At 42.3% G+C, this 19,431-nt stretch overlaps 1 protein-coding gene across 2 annotated transcripts in view; it reads right to left on the bottom strand.

The window, feature by feature from the left end:
- The window catches only part of PLXNC1 (plexin C1), a 164,494-nt gene that overhangs the window by 119,974 nt on the left and 25,089 nt on the right, over nucleotides 1-19,431 (bottom strand). For both annotated transcript variants that reach the window (XM_036250803.1, XM_036250804.1), the window contains exon 3: nucleotides 3,660-3,794. In XM_036250803.1, coding sequence (XP_036106696.1) covers nucleotides 3,660-3,794 — 135 coding nt within the window. The remainder of the gene's footprint in view (nucleotides 1-3,659; nucleotides 3,795-19,431) is intronic.

The following is a 19,431-nucleotide window of genomic DNA, read 5'->3' as shown; positions in this document are numbered from 1 at the left end:
TGCTGACAGGCCACCAGCCGCAGCCAGACGTAACCAGAAAGTGGATGTTTCCTTGTAGCTCACAAAACACCCTTTTAACTCTGCAGGAGTTTTCATAAATGTCACATAATCTCTCTAACCTTGTTTTCTCATCTGTGAAATGGTGATGGTGCTGTAGACTTCATGGGGTTATTATCTGGCACACACTAAATGCTCAATAAATGTTGGCTATTGCTGTTATGTGAGAAAAGTTTCCACGGTCCAAAAAACATGCGCAACCGTACACTGAAAAAGTAAACTAGGTTTCCTTAGCACAGGCTTCTGAGAGCCTTTGAGTCTGCCGAGCATCGCGATACTCCAGGAGGGGTACCGTCAGTAACATCTGCTCTTAGGACGACTTTTGCTCAGAGCATTTAGTAGAATATGAACCTCTAGAACATTCCATAAGAATTGCCATACAGTATACTTAAACACACCAATATATAACTCCATAGAAAAGAAAGGATCCTATAAAGACTACAATGGACCTGCTTCTCCAATTTAACTCATTATAGTGACTATTCCACAGCAATGCACATATCTCCCTATGGTTATTAGTTTATTTATTATTGATTTTAGAGACAGAAGGGAGAGGGAGAGAGATAGAAACATCAATGAGCACCAACATTTATTGGCCACCTCCTGCATGCCCCCAACTGGGGATCGGGCCCATAACCTGGGCATGTGCTTGGACCGGGAATCAAACCGGCAACCTCTCGGTGCATTGGTCAATGCTCAACCACTGAGCCACACCAGCCGGGCTCCACATAGTTATTTTTAATGGCTACATATTATATCAGTCTATGGATGTACCACAGTGTGTTAGTTTGGCTATTACTATCTGCCTAAGGATCTAAGACAGGACTTCCATTAGGTTTGCCTGCCTTGGGGTTACAATGGCCCAACCAGAGTCTTACAGATGAGACCTCTAGCAGTAAACCTACAAGAAGAATATAAGAATAGCCAGCTTGATGCCCAGTTGAAAATTGTCCTCAGAGACTAGAGCAGTTCACCCTCAGAAAGTGAGGACCTGTCAACTATTGGAGGCTCTCACAGTGGTTCCCATCCCACAGTCTCGAGTTCCAGGGAAGGTAGTAAAGAGGATCTACGAGCTACTGGCCGTGATTTAAAAAGCGGAATGGGCCCTGGCCGGTTTGGCTCAGCAGTTGGAACGTCGGCCTGCGGTACAGAGAGACCCGGGTTCGGTTCCCGCTAAGGGCACGTACCTCGGTTGCAGTTTGTCCCCGGCCCTGGTTGGTCGTGCGGGTGGCAGCCACTCCATGTGTCCCTTCACATCGATGTTTCTCTCTCTCTCTCTCTCTTACTCTCTCTCCCTCCCGCTCTATCTGAACAAAAAGTGAAAAAAAAAAAAAAATGTCCTCGGGTGAGGATAAAAAAAAATAATAATAAAAAGCGGAATGGAAAAACCTGCCCAGATTAACCCAGACTTCAGGTGTCGGTGCTCTGGGCTGGAACCTGCGTGGCTCGGGGTGGCGGGGGGCAGCTCTCTGACGGCTAGCTTTGACGTACCCTGATAATAAAGCCGAGAATGGGAGTCGCTGCGTAATGTATGCACTTAGTCGAGTAGACACAAATCTTCCAACATGGGAGCCCCGCGGTTAGAAATAGAATAAAAAGTTTTGGAATGTGGAAGCAAGCTGGTGGAGGAGATTCTACAGTCGTCCCTCTCCTCTTCGCGCTTCGACTTTCGTGCCTTCTAACAGCGATAGAGTGAAGGTGCGAAAGTGGAGACGCGAGGTGGGAGGGACGACTGTGTACATACAGAGTCCTACTTCGTGGAAATTCATGTATCGCGGTATAGTCTGGAACTGATTAACCGCGATAGATGGGGCCGACTGTATTTGGTGAAGAAATGGTTTCTAAAGGTACATGAGCCCTGGTTTGCTCAATGGCTAGGGTGTCAGCCGGGACTGAAGAGTCTTGCGTTCAATTCCTGGTCAAGGGCACGTACCTGGATTTCAGGTTTGATCCTTGGCCCCAGTCAGGGTGCATGCAGCAGAAAACCAGTCAATGTTTCTCTCTCACACATCTGTGTTTCTCTCTCTCTCTCTTTTCCCTCCCTCCCTCCCCTCCTCTCCCTCCCTCTCTTCTACTCTCTCTATAAAATACAATGGAGCCCTGGCCGGTTTGGCCCAGCGGTTAGAGTGTCTGCCTGCGGTCCAGAGAGACTCAGGTCCGGTTCCCACTAAGGGCACGTACCTCGGTTGCAGTTTGTCCCTGGCCCTGGTTGGATTGTGTGGGTGGCAACCACTCGATGTGTCTCTCTCACATCGATGTTTCTCTCTCTCTCTCCCTCCCACTCTATCTGAACAAAAAATGGAAAAATGTCCTCGAGTGAGGATAAAATAAAATAAATAAAATAAATTTAAAAAAATACAATACAATGGAAAAATATCCTCGGGTGAGGATTAAACAAATAATAATAAAAAACTAAAAAACAAATGAAGATCCAGTGGCCATTGGATGTGGTCACTTTGACATAACTGACTTTTCAACACACAAACAGCAATGTGGCCTTTTTAGGAATTTCCGAAACTACAAAGCACTTGCAAACCTACTCTGTGTCTCCTAACAGCACACGGAGATTAACGTCATTGCTACTGTCCTTAGAATGACTGAGAGGAAAAGAATGAAAAACTGGCTGGGCCAAGAGCATCTGCCACGTCCGTCAATCCTTATGCAAGTCTCAGTTATCCTCTCGGATTTTGCATGTTCCATAATCGTGGGTCAGAACTGCCACGCCAGAATGGCCTGTTTCGTTTTCACAAATTTGGGATTTGATCTCATTTCTCATGGGCTTTAAAAGATCAGGGCAAAATTTAAGTCCTAGTCCTGACAGGCCTAACCTATATATATCCTTGAGCAAGTTATTTAACCTTTCCAAGGCTTAGATTCTTCATACATAAAACAAAGGTAATTTTATATCATTAAATTATTAACACTTTTCATTAACACTGTTTATTGTACATGTGTATGCACATAACTCTATGCATCCCATCTAGAGAGACCATACATTGAATAGTAACTTGTATGTAGTCAGTAGAGACTATAGTAAAAATTAGTTTATCTCCCCCTTCCCTGGGTGAAGCCCTTTGTAAAAATGAAGACAATGTAAAAAAGTATTCTTTATCATTCAGGGAGCGGAAGCAAGAAGAAAAACAAAAACAGCCAGGTAAATTAAGAGAGGGTTGGCAAGTGCCATCTAGCACCTAGTTAATGAACGTGTATGAGGCTGTGGCCTGGTATTAACCCCAAATTCCAAAGCCAGTCCCATGGGGTATAGTCGTAAATGCATCTCACCATTCAGAGCCCACACGATAAATGTGTAAGTTCAGTTACCTTGCTGATGATGAGCCATTCCAAGCACACCCTCCTCTGCAAAACTGGGCATTGGAAATATAGCCAATAATAAAATTGTCTAAACAGGTGATATTTCTTGCTTAGTTACTGGCAGTAACATTTTTTTAATTCCGCGCCGGTGAACCATTGTAGGTCTTCTCCACGCCTGCAGCAATGTTTAAACTCGGCAGTTCAAAGTAAAAGCTTCACTACTCGATAATGACATCAATTAAGCCATTTGTATTCCTAAGTCAGAAGCCATAACCAGCATTTTCACCTACCTCTTTTCCAGCTGTTAGATAGATGTAGATATTCTTCTCAGGATGCGGAATGAGTTTGTAAAAAACAGGTGTTTCTTCTTTAATTTCATAGATAACCTCTGGACAATTTGAGGTCAAATTCTCACCAAGAATAACCTATTTTTTTTTCCGAAAAGAGAAATATGATTTCTGTTAAATATTTTGAATAGCAGAGTGGCAAGACGTGTAGCTTCATTCCAAAACCATATCCTTTCTTACTATATATATTTGCTAAGGTACCATGTTCCTTAATCACCTTCTCATGTCTGTCTTCAACAAGGCCGGTATTAATGGGCACAGCATTTCTGCTTTTGGAGGGAACAAAGTCACACATGTGCATAAACACACACACACACACACTCTCAGCCACTCTGAAGTATTGGGCAATACCCTCATAGGTGGAAGCTCACCCACAATCCCTGACCATGTCTGATTGGTCGTATGAGAAGCTATAAGGGACAGCCCCTTTAGTACTACACCAAGATCCATCTTAAAAACTAAAGGAAGTTGGCTCAACAAATATTGGTCTGGCTTATTCTGATTCTACCATATAATTCTACACAATCATACATTTTAAAATAATCAGGACAACTCATCAAGCCAAAACAAAGAGAATGTATTTATATGTAAAATATAAGCAAGTCTGGCTTTGAAATTGGACAAACCTGAGCTTCACTCACCTTCAGTCAGTAAACATCTACTGAACGTCCACTATGTACCAGGCATCTTATAGATGTTTGGAAAAGGTAGTGAACACAGTGGGGGTGGGGCAGGGAATCCTGCCCTCATAGAACATATACCTGTGCATGTGCGCTTTGACATGATGACAGTTAAAAAAAGGAAGTAACATATAAAATATATCAGAAGGTCACAAAAGTCAAAATGAAGTGGGGTAAGGAGATGCAGACGCATGCTCAGAGTAGGTCTCACTGAGAAGGCGACACGTGTTTAGAGACTTGCAGTGGGTGATGTGTCATTTAGACATCTGGACAAAGTGTGCTAAGAGGGACCCGCTGGTACAAAGGTCCTACATTGAGAGGAGGTCAGTATGATCTGAGCAGAGCAGATGAGGTGGAGGAGAGCGGGCAGCGAGGCAATGGGGTGTATGACACAGGCCCTTGGAGGCCTGTGTAAAGATGCTGCCTCTTACACTAGCTGAGAAAGAAGGAGCCATTGCAGGGCCTGGGCAGAGGGGCAGGGTAGGAAGCATGGGTAGGAGACTCATCAGGAGACGCTCCCCATAATCCTGGAGGAATACAATGGTAGCTTGAGCTCAGGGTGGTACCCCCTCTCTACCTTTTAAATGGCCATGCTCCTTGGGTCTCAATCTCCTTGTGTCTACAATGAGGCTAAAAATGCCTTCCTTAAACACAGCTTTTGTAAGGAACAAATGAAAATTATGAAAGATGCTTAGCGTACAGTAATTACTCAATAGATAATAATCAATTACTAGATTGCAAGCTCCTTTTGGGTAGGGACCATGTCTTAATCATCTCTGTACCCATCTCTTTGCCCAATATGATACCTTCAAAATTGAAGGTGTTCAACTTTTGTCAGCTTGAACATATCCGGATATATCTACTTTCGTATCTCTACCACTGTGGGTGGCGGTGACCCTGGGCATATGATTTGAGAAGAAAAAAACTGGCATCTAGGTTCTTTTCAGACAAAAATCAACATCTGTGCATCTACTGATCACTAATATGCCTGTGCCCACATATTCTGATGGCAGTTACACACTGCCATTTAATGAGAAGCTCCATATCAATTTGGCACACGAAGCATCTTCTGAACCTGTCCCCGTCCCAGAACCTGGGTCTGGGTCTGGGTCCAGCTTTGTCCTGCGATGGTTCCTTCCATCATCTGCTCTGAGTGAAGCCCAGTGCAAGTAGCTCACTGGGAGCTGGTGAACTCCTCACTAAACTCACTAGCAGCTCTGGAACACAAGGAACAGAAGCAGTCAGGTCCCAGGGCAGGTGGGACAGATCCATGCCTCAGTGCATTTTAAAATGACTCTATAGCTGCACGACCCAATATGGTCGTCACTAGCCATATACGGCTATTCGAGTTTTAATTAAATCTCTACTTAAAGATCCAGTCCTCAGTCTCACTAGCCACATTTCAAGCGCTGGCTAGCCACAGCCGGCTGTGGTTACCACAGAGAGAGTGCAAACAGAGACCGTTCCCGTCATCGTGGGAAGTTCTACTGAACGATGCTGGCCTGCGGAAAACCGAGTGGAGGGAGACATCCGGCGAGCACTGACCGAGTGTGGACTTGCCAGGTTCTTGTCTTCCCATCTCTGGCTGGGGAATGGAAAAGGGGCCACACACTAACCCTGACAGGCTCAGGGGAGGCCAGCAGGGTGGGCCCTCCAGACTCAGACACGGGAAGTCAGCGCACAGGATGGTCTGAACATCAACACTCCTAACTCCAGGGGAGCTGTGGTGGGTCATGTCCTGGCCTGTGGCTTCACTGGCAAAGGTCAACCTTTACCTTAACGGAGCGAGTTTATTGTCTTTTTGCCCCTAAAATAACACACCTGAACTGAGAGGATCTCCTGTTCCAGGCCCTGAGGGCACAACCGCAGGCTCCAGAGCAGAGGCCAGAGGACCCTCCCTGTCACCTTGTCCGCTGAATACCACCTCTGTGCGCTGTGCCCAGTGCGGCAGAAGTCCGTGTCTGTGCGCTTTACTCTTCACTCCCTCCTGCTCTGCTTTCTGCCGCCCCCTTAATCTACCACGAGTGGATTTCATGTAAGCCCCTTGCATCTCCTCCTTTGACTGTAATGTATAAAATAAACTGCAAAACTGCCGTTCTCTGGAGCATTTTCTCAATTCATTGAGATTTTGCCTCCCGGCAACTGTCGTCATTTTGACTCAAATAAACTCAAAAATTCTCTACAGGTTTGGACCTTTCTTATGTCAACATTTTCTTTGCACAATCAGCATGATTTCAAAGAAGTCCACTCAGGACCACCTGGCACACCCAGTTCGGGTGCTAGGTATCAGCAGGGGCTCACTGTGCCCCACCAGCTCCTTGCTTTGCATAGGGTGCATTTGGGTGAGTTTTGTTCAAATTCTGGACCTTCTTGGTTTGTTTTTAAATCCTCACCCGAGGATATTTTTCCATTTATCTTCAGATAGGGTGGGAGGGAGAGGGAGAGAGAAAGAGAGAGGGAGAGAGACAGAGACACATGTCGATGTGAGAGTTACACATCGATTGATTGCCTCTTGCATGACTCCAACCAGGGCCAGGGACCAAACTGCAACTGAGGTACATGCCCTTGACCAGAATCAAACCTGAGACTCTTTGGTCCACAGGCCGACACTCTAACTGCTGAGCCAAATTAGCCAGTTTTATTGGTAGGAAGTCCCAGTTTTATTTGAGCTGTTCTTTAAAAAAAATCCTTGAGGTGGCACGAAAGTTTAAGGGTTGAGATAGCTCAGGGAGGGGGGAAAAAATGAATGGGTGTTTTTAAATTTGAGCTGTTCGGTTGGAACTACTTACTGCGAATATGAACAAATTTTTTGCTAGAGAAATGGGAGTCTGAGCTTGTGCAGCCCTGAAGATAAGGGGCATTTACTCCCTCCAGCTGAAAATTCAAGTATTCTTAGGTGACTAAGAATCAATGTGGATGTGCCAGTGGGTACCCCTCAAAAGGAGCAGGGCCCCATAGGAAATCCCAACACAACTGTAATTAAATAATTGACTTGTTCCAGGACCCACACACAAAGGCTCCTTAACTAGCATTCATAGTTCTGTTAGACAGCTGGGGGAGAAACCGAGACATGTCAGAGGGTTGGAGCAACTCGGGAGGTGACAGCCCCTTGGAGCTCAACCCATAAGTGGCATACTATACAACCCACTACACAATATCCCTATTCAGACTCTGCAGATCTCAATATAAAACTAAATGAACATGGGATATTATGCCTCCAAGGCTGACAAGCCCCCGCCCCCAGCGCCCAGTACTATATTATTCCTGCAGTTATATTATTCATAGGGAGCCTTTACTTGCGAAGGAATTTGATTTAACTGTTAGAATATATAATCCTGGCTATTTTGACTTATTACAATTAATACACCTATTAGTTTCTGAGAGCAAAGCAACAGAATTACTAAATAAGTTTTGCTGGGAAAGTCCCACAGAGAAGTCTATGTTTATTGTAGAAAGCCAGGTTAACTTAAGAAAGATTGTAGAGCCCAGCCGGTGTGGCTCAGTAATTGAGCATCGACCCATGCACCAAAAGGTCACCAGTTCGATTCCCAGTCAGAGCACATGCCCAGGTTCTGGGCCCAATCCCTAGTGCGGGCCATGCAGGAGGCAACCAATCGATGTTCTCACTCATCGATGTTTCTCTCTCTCCCTTCCTCTCTAAAATCAAGGGAAAAAAGTGTTTTTTTTTTTTCTTTTTTAAAAAGAAGGGTTATAGAAAACTGAAATGAGACAGAAAAAGAAAAGAAATAGCATAGTATAGGGCTGCTCTGAGGACTATGAGAGAGCATTTCCCCTTCTCCTACTAATACTTTAGGAGAAATTGAAATTACCATAAAAGGGGAAATTACTAAGGCCCTTGTAGATAGAGATATTGGAGCTACTTTCTCTGTTCCTAACCTCACCCAATTAAGTGGCCCTCTCCCTCAGAGTAAGCTTTTGTACAAATGGCAGGGCCATCTAGTCAACCAGTGTTTGTTTTTAAATTGGAACCTGTTCCTTTCCAGCTAGAGTGTTTCAGGGCAACATAGATTTTTACTAGTCAAATCTACCCACATTCACCTGACAGGGTGAGACTCTCTTGAAATCAATGACATCCACACATCCTTTTCCCAGAATGGTGAAATATTTAGAACTAAATAAATCAGACTTTAAATCAATTGGGAAAATAATGATTTTAAAGGAACCTCCACAAGAGGAAACTAATTTTAAGATGGACTGAATGTTTGTTATAGGTTGTTTTAATGCAACTCTGGGCCTTTTCCAGTATAGATATCGGCAAGACTAAGTCAGCCACTCCTATTAAAATAATCATTGACAGTACTTCACTTCTACCTAATATTCATCAATATCCTTTAAGACCCAATGGAATCAAGCCCATCAAACAAGATTAGTTAAAGAGGGGGCTTTTAATGCCCTGTGTGAGCCCCTATAATTCTCCTATCCTTCCAGTAAAGGTATCCAATGTGAAAGGATGAAGATTTGTATGGGATCTCATCGCTATAAATAAAGACATCCTGTAGTCCCAAATCCACATACCCTACTATCAGCTATTCCTATCGACTGCCAATATTTTTTAGTGACACATTTATGTAGTGTCTTTTTCAGCATTCTTGGGGGGGGGGGAGGAGAAAAAGAAAGATAAATCTTGGTGATGCCCCTGTTCATCTTTCAGATAGGATCCACCTATAAACCAAATTAAGTCAGCATTATCAATAGGAGTTTCCTACAAATTATTCCTAGGAACTAGATGGTGGTCAGTAAGCAGAACACAATTGTTGCTTTTACCTGGGAAGATCATGAGTTTACTTGGACAGTAATGACTCAGGGATATACAGAGTCCCACCTATTTCTCTCAGATACTCAAAGCTGATTTGAATGATGTTGAATTTCTCAGAGATTCCATCCATTCTAATCCGATATGTGGAGGATTTACCTTTATGCTCTAGGACATATTAGACTCCCAAGAGGACACAATGTACCTACTACACACAACAGTTCGTTGTGAGGGACACAGGCCTCAAAGGACAAGCTTCAACTCGGTTTTACCCCCTGTAAAATACCTTGGTCATCTAACATCTGAAGATGGGCTACTAATGAACTCAGAAGGACTTGGAGGAATAGTATCCTTTCCTCTTCTAAAAACAAACACACAGAACACAGCTTAGAGGACACCTGGGTCTGACTGAACGCTGTCACAATTGGGTTCCACATTTTTCATCAGTAGCCCAGCCCCTATGTGTCTAAATAAAATCAGAGAGACCTGATCCAATTCAATAGAACCCTGAAGGGAGATAAGCCAAAGAAGCTCTAGAGGAAATACTATCTAAAGCTCCCACTCTGGGACATCTTGATTATAAATTTTGTTCCTTTTTATATATGAAAATAAAGAAAATGCTTTGGGAGTTTTAACACAAAAACAGAGAGATCATCAGAGACCTATAGGATATTATAGTCAGCAATTAGACTCAGTAGCCAAAGGGCCCCCTCCCAGCATGACAGCCATCTCTGCTACAGATGTGTGATGCCAACAAACAGAAGAAACAGGCTCTCCTTTCCTCGTTAGGAGTCCTGTTCTGTTGACTCTCCGCTGAACTCTCATCACACTCAATACCTCTGTCTGTCGAATGGCTTCTTATGAAATACTCTTGTTTTCTGTGCCTAATTTTACTTTAATTCGATGTAACAGTCTTAACCCAGCAACCTCGCTACCATTTTTGAAGGGTGAAGACACCCATGATTGTGTCTTGCTTACTGACCACCTTTGTGTTCCCGGGAACAGCTTGTAGGAAACTCCTATTGATAACGCTGACTTAGGTTGGTTTCCAGATGGATGTTATCTGAAGGATGAACAGGGATATGCAATAATGTCCATGGTGGACACAATCAAAGGTTCTTATTTACCTGAATAAGACCAGCCCAACACACCGAATGAATTGCTCTAACTTGAGCTTGTCAGCTGGCCAAAGGTCAAACAGTCGATGTGTACACTGACAGTAGTCATGCCCTTGGTGTAGCTCACAACCTCGAGATGTTGTGGAAGCAGCAAGGCTTCCTAACTTCCTCAGGGCAGCCCATAAAGAATGGAAAACAAGTTGCAGAATTATTAGATGCCGTATAGCAACCGAAACAACTGGTGATTATCAAAATTCCAGGGCATTCTAACGCTGCCACCGTGGAAGCAAAAGGGAATAATTTAGCTGACACCACAGTAGACAAGCAGCCGTAAGCAGCCAAATTACCCAGACCTGAGAACATTCTCCTTCCTGTCAAATCAATAAAAGACTCTCTTTTATAGTTCCAACGGACAGCTGCAGAAGAAAAAAGAATACGGCGATAAAAAATGGGGAACCTTTGACTCCGACAAACAGATATGGTTGGGACCCAATCAGAGACCAATCTCACCTTTATGGGCCGAACTACCTATACTTCAACATGTACACGAGCTAACACATTGGGGTCCTGAAAAGATGATTTCATGGAGTAAACAGTATCACTGGAAACCTTCTAAAGTAGCTCATAAAGTGTATAGCAGATGTGCTATTTGTCTAAAATATAACCCTGGAAAATCGCTCCCCAGGTCCCAAGGACATTTCCCACTTCCTTTGGGTCCATTTGAGGTACAGTAATTGGATTCTATGCAAATGCCACCATCTTAAGGATATAAATAAGTGTTAAATAGGATTTATAGGTTTTCTCACTGGTTGAGACATTCCCTTACAAGAGAGCAACGGCCTTTACGGTAGGTAAATATTGTTGGAAAAATAATCCCCATTGGGGAATTCCCTCTGAGTGACATAGTGACCAAGGGACTCATTTCACTGGGCAAAATTCTCAACCCACTTGTAATATTTGGCCTATTCTACAGCATTTTCATTGTTCCTATCACCCCAGTCCTCTGGATTGGCAGAACATACAAATGGTACAACTAAAACTCAACTAGATAAGTTTTCAGAAGCTTTTCATTCCCCTTGGCCAAGAGCTCTCCCTACAGCGCTCCTCAACCTGACACCTGCTCCTTTCGGTAAACACAGCCTTTCTCCTCATTTGTCACCAGTGAATCTAAGCGTCTGGGTGAAGGGACATACAAACCCATCTTACTAAAAGGAGACATTCTGCATTACTGTCAAGGACTTAGTAACCAGCTTTAAAAATGTGATCAATTAGTAACTGATTCATTTCACAGTGTGCTCGTGGGAGATGAAGACTTCAAAGACCATAACACAACCAGGAGGTTTTGTCCATTGGAAAAAACATCAATAAAGACTCTTTCCAACCTCACTGGAAGGGACCTTATCAGGTATTCCTAACTAATCTATATGCAGCTAAACTTAAAGGTGTTAACTCAAGGATTCACATTTTTTCACTTAAAAAAAAAAAAGTGCCTAACCGTGGATGGACAAGCACCTCATCTCTGACACTCATCTTCACCTTCAGTGAAGATCAAAGACTCCTCAGGGATGAGAAGCCACTGACATCAGAGACAGACAGCTGTCCCAAGACATCAACAAGGACTGTGTACCCACAAATTGATACTGAACTTAAAAAAAAAACATTCGTTCGATTTTCTTTACCTGTCTACTGATAATAGTCACAGTAATAGTTATACTTGTTCTTTGGGCTTTTCTCAAACTTTGTGTATAATCAAAGTGTTAATTGCCAGAGGTGTATAAGATAACTTTTATATTATCAATATACTCTTTTATGATTTCTCTTCCGTAGTTTAGAAGGAATGTTATTGCAGAAGGATGTAAAGGAATACGTGTGTTTTTGAGAGAAGTTAAAAGGAAGTAGTTTGTCCTAAGAAGTTGGTTCTTTCTAAATGAATAAAAAGAAAAAAAACTAAGAAGGACAAGAGAAGCTACAGAAAGTTAGTGGAAAAGGAATATTAGAAAGGTATTTTATGTGTAAACATTAGGACCCAATTATGGGAATGTACTTCCTCCCGACCCCAATAAGGACTGTAACTAAGTATATTAATTCAAATGGAAGCTGGCGTGGCTGTTTAAAAAAACGGTCCTTTATAACTCCCAGTGAGGCACAGAAAATTTACTTATGAAACTCTTACTGTCCCCTCCTGGCCTCTGGAAATTTTTCGATGGTGTTTGTAAATCACACCATTGTATTCTTACAGCCTTGGCCCTGATTAAACCTAAGGTGACAGTTCTCAACTGCACAACTAACACGAATTAGATTACCAAGGAACAACGCTTGAGTGCTTCCAGTGGGGAGCGGATGGGCCATGGTAACTGGGAACCCATCTCATGGTCAGATTGTGAAAACCGAACCAGTGTGTGGTGTGCCCTCAAACTATAAGTATGTGTTACACTAGATGCAAAATACAAAAAAATGAGACAGACAACAAAGTTTGGATCATGATAGGGTAGAAATGAGACCTGCCTGCCTCCCAAATTTGGACTTGACTGCCATCGGAGGTTACAGTCTTGCCCCATCCTCAATGGTCCACCATTCAGTAAGACAAACGATGATACCGAGACTTCCTAGGAATGAGCCTTCCTAGCAACATGGGGCCACATTATCCAACCAAGAGGTTGGTTATTAATGTATCCTTCAGACTGATTTGTAACCAAAAGGCTGACGAGTGAATGGAAAGCTCAGAGGAAGCCAGCATGGCAGATCTTACAAACTCAAAGACCAAAAGTAACCACATAGGATGGTCTGAATACTGAAACTCCTAACCTGGAGTGGGGCTCGGCCAGTCATATGCTAGGCCTTTATCTTCCTTGGCAAAATCTGATCTACACCTTAAGTGAACCTGTCCCTTGTCTTTCTGGATCGAAGATAACATACCTTTGAAATGTCAGAGGATCTCCTTTTCCAGACCCCTCAGGGCATAACCGCAGACACCAGAGCAGTGACCACAGGACCCTCCTTGTCACCTTGTTCCCTGAATACCATCCCTGTGAGCTGTACCCAGTGCCGTAGAAGTATGTGTCTGTGCATTTTACTCTCTATCCAACCCCAGAGACTTCCTCGCTTTGCTGTCTCCCACCCCCTTAATCTACCTCCAGTGGATTTCATGTAACCCCCCATGTCTCCTCCTGTGATTCTAATGTATACAATAAGCTGCAAAACTGCCGTACTCTGCAGCATTTTCTCAGTTTGTTGAGATATTACTTCCTGGCAACTGCCATCAGTTTGGCTCAAATAAACTCATAGACATTCACTACAGATTTGGACATTTCTTAAGTCAACAAGTTCATATTCTTTATAAGCTCAGATTCGAAGAGTTTATCCAGTTCTGGAAAGTTGTTGTATAGAGAACAAACAGGAAACCCATTTTAAATCAATTTTAAAAAGATTGATAGAATCAACAAATCATCAAACAACAAGTGTTGGCGAGGGTGTGGAGAAAAGGGGACTCTAATACACTGCTGGTGGGAATGCAGACTGGTGCAGCCGCTATGGAAAACAATATGGTGCTACCTCAAAAAATTAAAAATTGAACTTCCATTTGACCCAGTGATCCCACTGCTGGGAATATACCCTAAGAAGCCTGAAACACCAATCAGGAAGAATATATGTACCCCCATGTTCATAGCAGCACTATTTACAATAGCTAAGATCTGGAAACAGCCCAAGTGTCCACCAGTAGACGAATGGATCAAAAAGCTGTGGTACATATACACAATGGAGTACTATGCAGCGGTAAGAAAGAAAGATCTCTTATCCTTTGAGACGACATGGAGGGACCTGGAAAGTATTATCCTAAGTGAAAGAAGCCAAGCAGAAAAAGACAAATACCACATGATCTCACTTATATACGGAATATAATGAACATAACAGTCTGAGGAATACAGTAGACCCAGACACATGGAAGTAGGGCACAGACTGACATCCCTCAGAAGAGGGGATGGGGGGTGGGGGGGTGGGAAGAGATAAACCACAGAACTTATATGCATGTATGCATGACCAATGGACATGGACAACTAAGCCGGGGACAGGGTGGAGGGGGTGGTGTGGGGGGTGCCAATGGGGTAAAAAGGTAAAATATCTGTAACAAAAAAATAAATAAAAATTCATAAAAAAAAAAAATAAAAATAAAAACTGAAAAAAAAAAAAAAAAAAAAAAAAAGATTGATAGAAATATTCTCAAGTGAGACTTAAGAAAAGCTGCTGCCCAGATTTCTCTTGTCACGCTGACAGCATCCTTCGGCAGAACCAGCTATGCAGTATCCTTGCCCATAAAGTTGAACTTGAATCTAATTAAATCTGTGGCGCTAACTTCCACTCAGCATTGGAAGGAGGAGAGGAACAAGCTAAATGATACCACAAGAAAGCAAACGGCCAATGCCATAATGTGAGACATTCACAGGAAGCTGACTTTGTTTCCTCAGTCAGTGTGGTGAATAAAAATTGACTTTGATGGGGAACTCAGTAACTTTTTTAGCTTTAGAAATATAGTTAAGGGGCTTGGTAATTAATGCATGTAGAAAGCTATTGTTCCAGGGACTGGAATGCATGACTGGACCTGTCCTGACTCCAGGAGACCCGCAAGCAATTTGACCTCTGTGCCCAAGGAGGACTGCAAGCGACCAAGATGGGGTCTGAGCCACTGGGCTCCAGAGAGAGAACATCTGCCGCCCGGATGCAGATAAAAAATCACTTGTAAGCCCTGGCCAGTGTGGTTCAGTGGTTTGAGCGTCAACCCACACATCAAAGGGTCACAGGTTCAATTCCCAGCCCCAGTGGGGGCATGAGTGGGAGGCAGCCAATTGATGTCTCTGTCTCTGTCTCTGTCTCTGTCTCTCTCCCCCCCCCAGACCCTTCCACTCTCTCTAAAAATCAATGGAAAAAATGTCCTCAGGTGAGGATTAACAAAAAAGAGCAACAGTCAGCAGATGAAGGGATGCTCGGAAAATCACAGGATTGCCGTTTTTATCTGATTAACCTTTTCCCCTGAATTCCAATTACCTACTTTCTCCCGAATTCCAAACCCTTTACCTACACCACCTTCTCCTTATAAAAGGGTCAGCTTGAAATGAGATGTAAGATGGTCTTTTTAGGGTACATAACCCACTGTCTTCTCAGACTGCTGGCCATCTGAATACACTGCCCATAGAGATTCCATCCTCTATTGGCAACTGGTTCTCTTAGGGACGCATAGCATGAATGCCGAGTGTTCCAGTTTCAACTTCCTCCAAAAGTCAATGGTAGAGGAGGCTACTCCACAGCAAGAGAGACAGAATGACCAACTGTGATTTGAGAATTCTGTTTGGATACCAGTTTGAACATGAACAACTTTTAAGATACATTTTTGAGCTAATCAGGAAAATTTAGTTATATGGACTCAATATTAGATAACCCTAAATAATTACTAACCATTTTATTGGTTGAAATAACATTAGATTATTTAAGACAATGATCACAGTTTTTTTTGGAGATGCGTAATGAAATGAGGGGTGAAGTGACATAGTGCCTGGGGTTTGCTTTAAAATAAAAAGTAAATAAAGACATAATTTACAGTAATTACAGCATGGTGATTATAGTTACTGTATTGTATATTTGCAAGTTGCTAAGAGAGTGAATCATACAAGTTCTCATCACAAGAAAAAAATGTGTAACTATGTATGGTGACTGATGTTAACTAAACTTATTGTGGTGATCATGTCACAATATATACAAAGAGCAAATCATTATATCGGAATCATCTGAAACAGATACAATGTTATATGTCAATTACACCTCAACAAAAAAAAATTACGAAACACCCCCACTCCTCGTCCATTTTAGGTGAGTTAAGAGCTGCACTGAAGTTGTTATTGGGCTTATTTTATTTACTCTTGGAGTATGGTTGATACAGGGGCTAGAAAGATCTAGTTTGGGGCAACTTAATTTATTTGCTTGACACACTGGAAATGAGGCACCAGTATTCTCTCTAGAACTCTGAATTATGGTGGGGAAGTCTTTCTTTCTTGCATAAAAGAAAGAAAGAAAGAAAGAAAGAAAGAAAGAAAGAAAGAAAGAAAGAAAGAAAGAAAGAAAGAAAGAAAGAAAGAAAGAAAGGCCGTAGTGCACCATATTCTAGGGTTTAGCACCAGCTTCCTGAACAAGCTAACAAGCTATCTAGAGCAGCCTACACTGAAACTGATCCTGATAACCACAGATGCGGGGGTTAAACTGTTAGGTTTCATTCATGGTGGGAGTGAGACTTCTCTGGAAGATAACTTAGTATTATCTACCAAAATTATAAAGCATATACCCTGAGGCCCAGCAGCTCCTCATATACATGTGAAATGATAATGTGTAAATAGATATTCATTGCAGAATCACGTGTTACACACGGAAGATTGAAACAACCTAATTGTCCAACCATAGGAAACAAGTAAATGATAGTGCCAACAACTGAATTCTGTTTAGCCAAAAACATAATTAGAAATCTCTTTATATTATGTTTAACATGTTATATTAAATATGTATATATGTGTATACACATATTCTTTATTTCATATGCATGTACTATAATATATATGTGTTTTATATGTTTAATGAAAGGGGGAAAGACATATATAAAATATCTCTGGAAGGACACCCAAGAAACCAATATCAATGGTTGCCCCAGGGGTAGAAACATCTGATTTTTACTGTATAGTCTCTCGGTTCTTCTGCATTTTGAGCAGTATCAGTGTATTATCTCAAAAATATATACATACAATTTAAATTTAAAAAGTATTTGAGGAAGAGTGGATTAAATTATTTTTCTTTTTGCTAGATTATACAGAGAATGGTTTCCAGCACCCTGAAGACAGGACAACAAGTTTTCATTTGCATCACAAGGAACCCAAACATGCTACATGGAGGCATCAGGGTCTCTGCTTCTGCGGTCCTGGTCTCTCTCAGATGACACAGGAAAGAGAAGGCCCTTTTCCTCCTTCAGATTTCTATTAATAGCACCTCCAACTCACCCATCCCCATCCCCACAGCCCAGCCCAGGGGCCCCGATGGACACTGGGGTCTTCCAACTGCAAAATTCATGTCAACATCAACAAACAGAAGAAAGCCAGTAAGAGAGGAGCAAGGGAAAGGTTCTTTCCTTAGTTCAGTTCAGCTGGGTAGCCTCGGAAAAAGAACATGATCGGTGAAGTGCTACAGGAAGTGAGAATGAGTCACAGAAACCCAAAATGGGCTGAATTTTGCATAAGAGAAACCTCACTTAATTCACACACACTCCTTGGGCATGATGCGGATTTTTATCTCTTGCTTCCAGGATATGTCCTTAATATAGATCTAATTTGAAGTCAACCTGAGCCATGTATATTCTTATACACCCCTTCGTCCATCAAGTCTCAAATGTCACCTCCTCCGAGAAGCCTTCCTGGGTCTCCTTTCCAGTGTACCCCACTGTCACTCTCCACCCATCACTGTTTTCTTCATAGCACTTATCACTATCTGAAATCACTTTATATTGATTAATCCATTTACTTGTTTTCTGTCTTTTTCTTCCCACCACAAGAGCAGGGACATTGTCTGTTTTGTTCTCTTTTGTATCCTCAGCACCCAGAACAGTGCCTGGCGCCTCAAAGGTGCCCAATAAATATTTAGTAAATGATAAAAACAACTCTATTAGCATTCAAGACTTGATAAGGCTCTTCACATCTTTCCATTTGAAGCCTGTGTAGAAAACATGTTTCCCCGATGGAAAATTTCAGTTTATGTCAACATATTGTTTCTGTTGACCATCTTCCTGAAGCCTCATCATGGTAGGCTACTAACTAGTCTTGGGATTTTTGCTGCATACGAAGAAAACCAAAAAACAAAACAACAAAACCCAACCGCAGTCTTGAGATGTATGGTGTGTGAGATTTCCACATCATATAGTTAGTAGTTGCATTACAAGCTTGGCACCACCACTAGGAAGAATAGCATGGTGGAGAAATAGAGAGAGAGAAAAACTGAACAAAAGACTAATTATTGTTTTCTTTAATATTACCATGAGATGGAAAAGTCATTGGTGTTCAAAAAGCTGAAATATGCCAAATTTCTCTCCTTAAATCTCACTATGTAAGGCTAAGTAGTTGAAGGGCAAATAGGCCAATTTTCTCACTTATTTTTTCCCCTAACAACACGCATACACACACACACAAGCAAGGTAATTATCCAATGACATTTAATGGGCTTTAGTAGTTAGGTGAGATAAAGATGAACTATAAAAACGAAAGCAAATTCCTCTCTTGTTTCCAATCTGCTCATTTTGTTGCAAGTAGTGAGAGAAGTATACAGCCTGAACTGCAGATTCTAGATTTGTGGATTACAAAGGAGTAATAGCTCTGAACTGGGGGGTCCCCACAAACTCACAAGCTGAAATGCATGACATGGGAAGGAACTTGAAGTAGCTTCATACAACATTGTAAACAGCCACCCATGGAGCCCATCTCCAAGGTTTGACAATTCCTGTTGCTTTTACTTTCGGTCCATTGCCTTAGCTCAGCCATCGCCACCATCCCCACTTCAACCCAGGGCCTTCCGGTTTCCCCACAGCCTCCTTTTTCTTATTTGAACATTCTATGGGAATATGAAAAAATATATATATACACATATATATGTATATATATATATATACACATATATATGTGTGTATATATATATATATATACACATATATATATATCAAACTTGTCCTTATAAAATATTTTATTGATTTTGTTTTCTCTTACTTTCACTTGAAAACTTTAAAACCCAGAGTCCAGGAGGGCTCTTCAAGTGTTACATAGTTTGTCCGCAGGAAGAACGTTCTGGAATCGGGTTGAATTTTGCTCCACGGTTTGGATAGCCGACATTGACTGGTGGGAGTAAGGCCCTGAGGGTAGCAGTGCTTTTCTGCCAGATGGGAAAGGGCGTGGTATGGCTCCTGCACCCAGACCCTCCTTCAGTCTAGGGATGCTGAAGACACCCAACACCGGCCTCCTATCACCGGTCTATCCCAAGAATCAGCTCAAATACAGACTTCCCACTTTTGCTCTGCAGGGATCCACTGAGGAAAAGCAGGGGCTCCCGTGAGCTGCTGGCCACCCCGAGAG

This window comes from Molossus molossus, unplaced genomic scaffold, assembly GCF_014108415.1.
Source record: "Molossus molossus isolate mMolMol1 unplaced genomic scaffold, mMolMol1.p scaffold_m16_p_10, whole genome shotgun sequence".
Lineage (NCBI taxonomy): Eukaryota > Metazoa > Chordata > Mammalia > Chiroptera > Molossidae > Molossus > Molossus molossus.
Note: the sequence above shows the minus strand (reverse complement) of the source record. Positions and strands in the feature narration are given on the sequence as shown.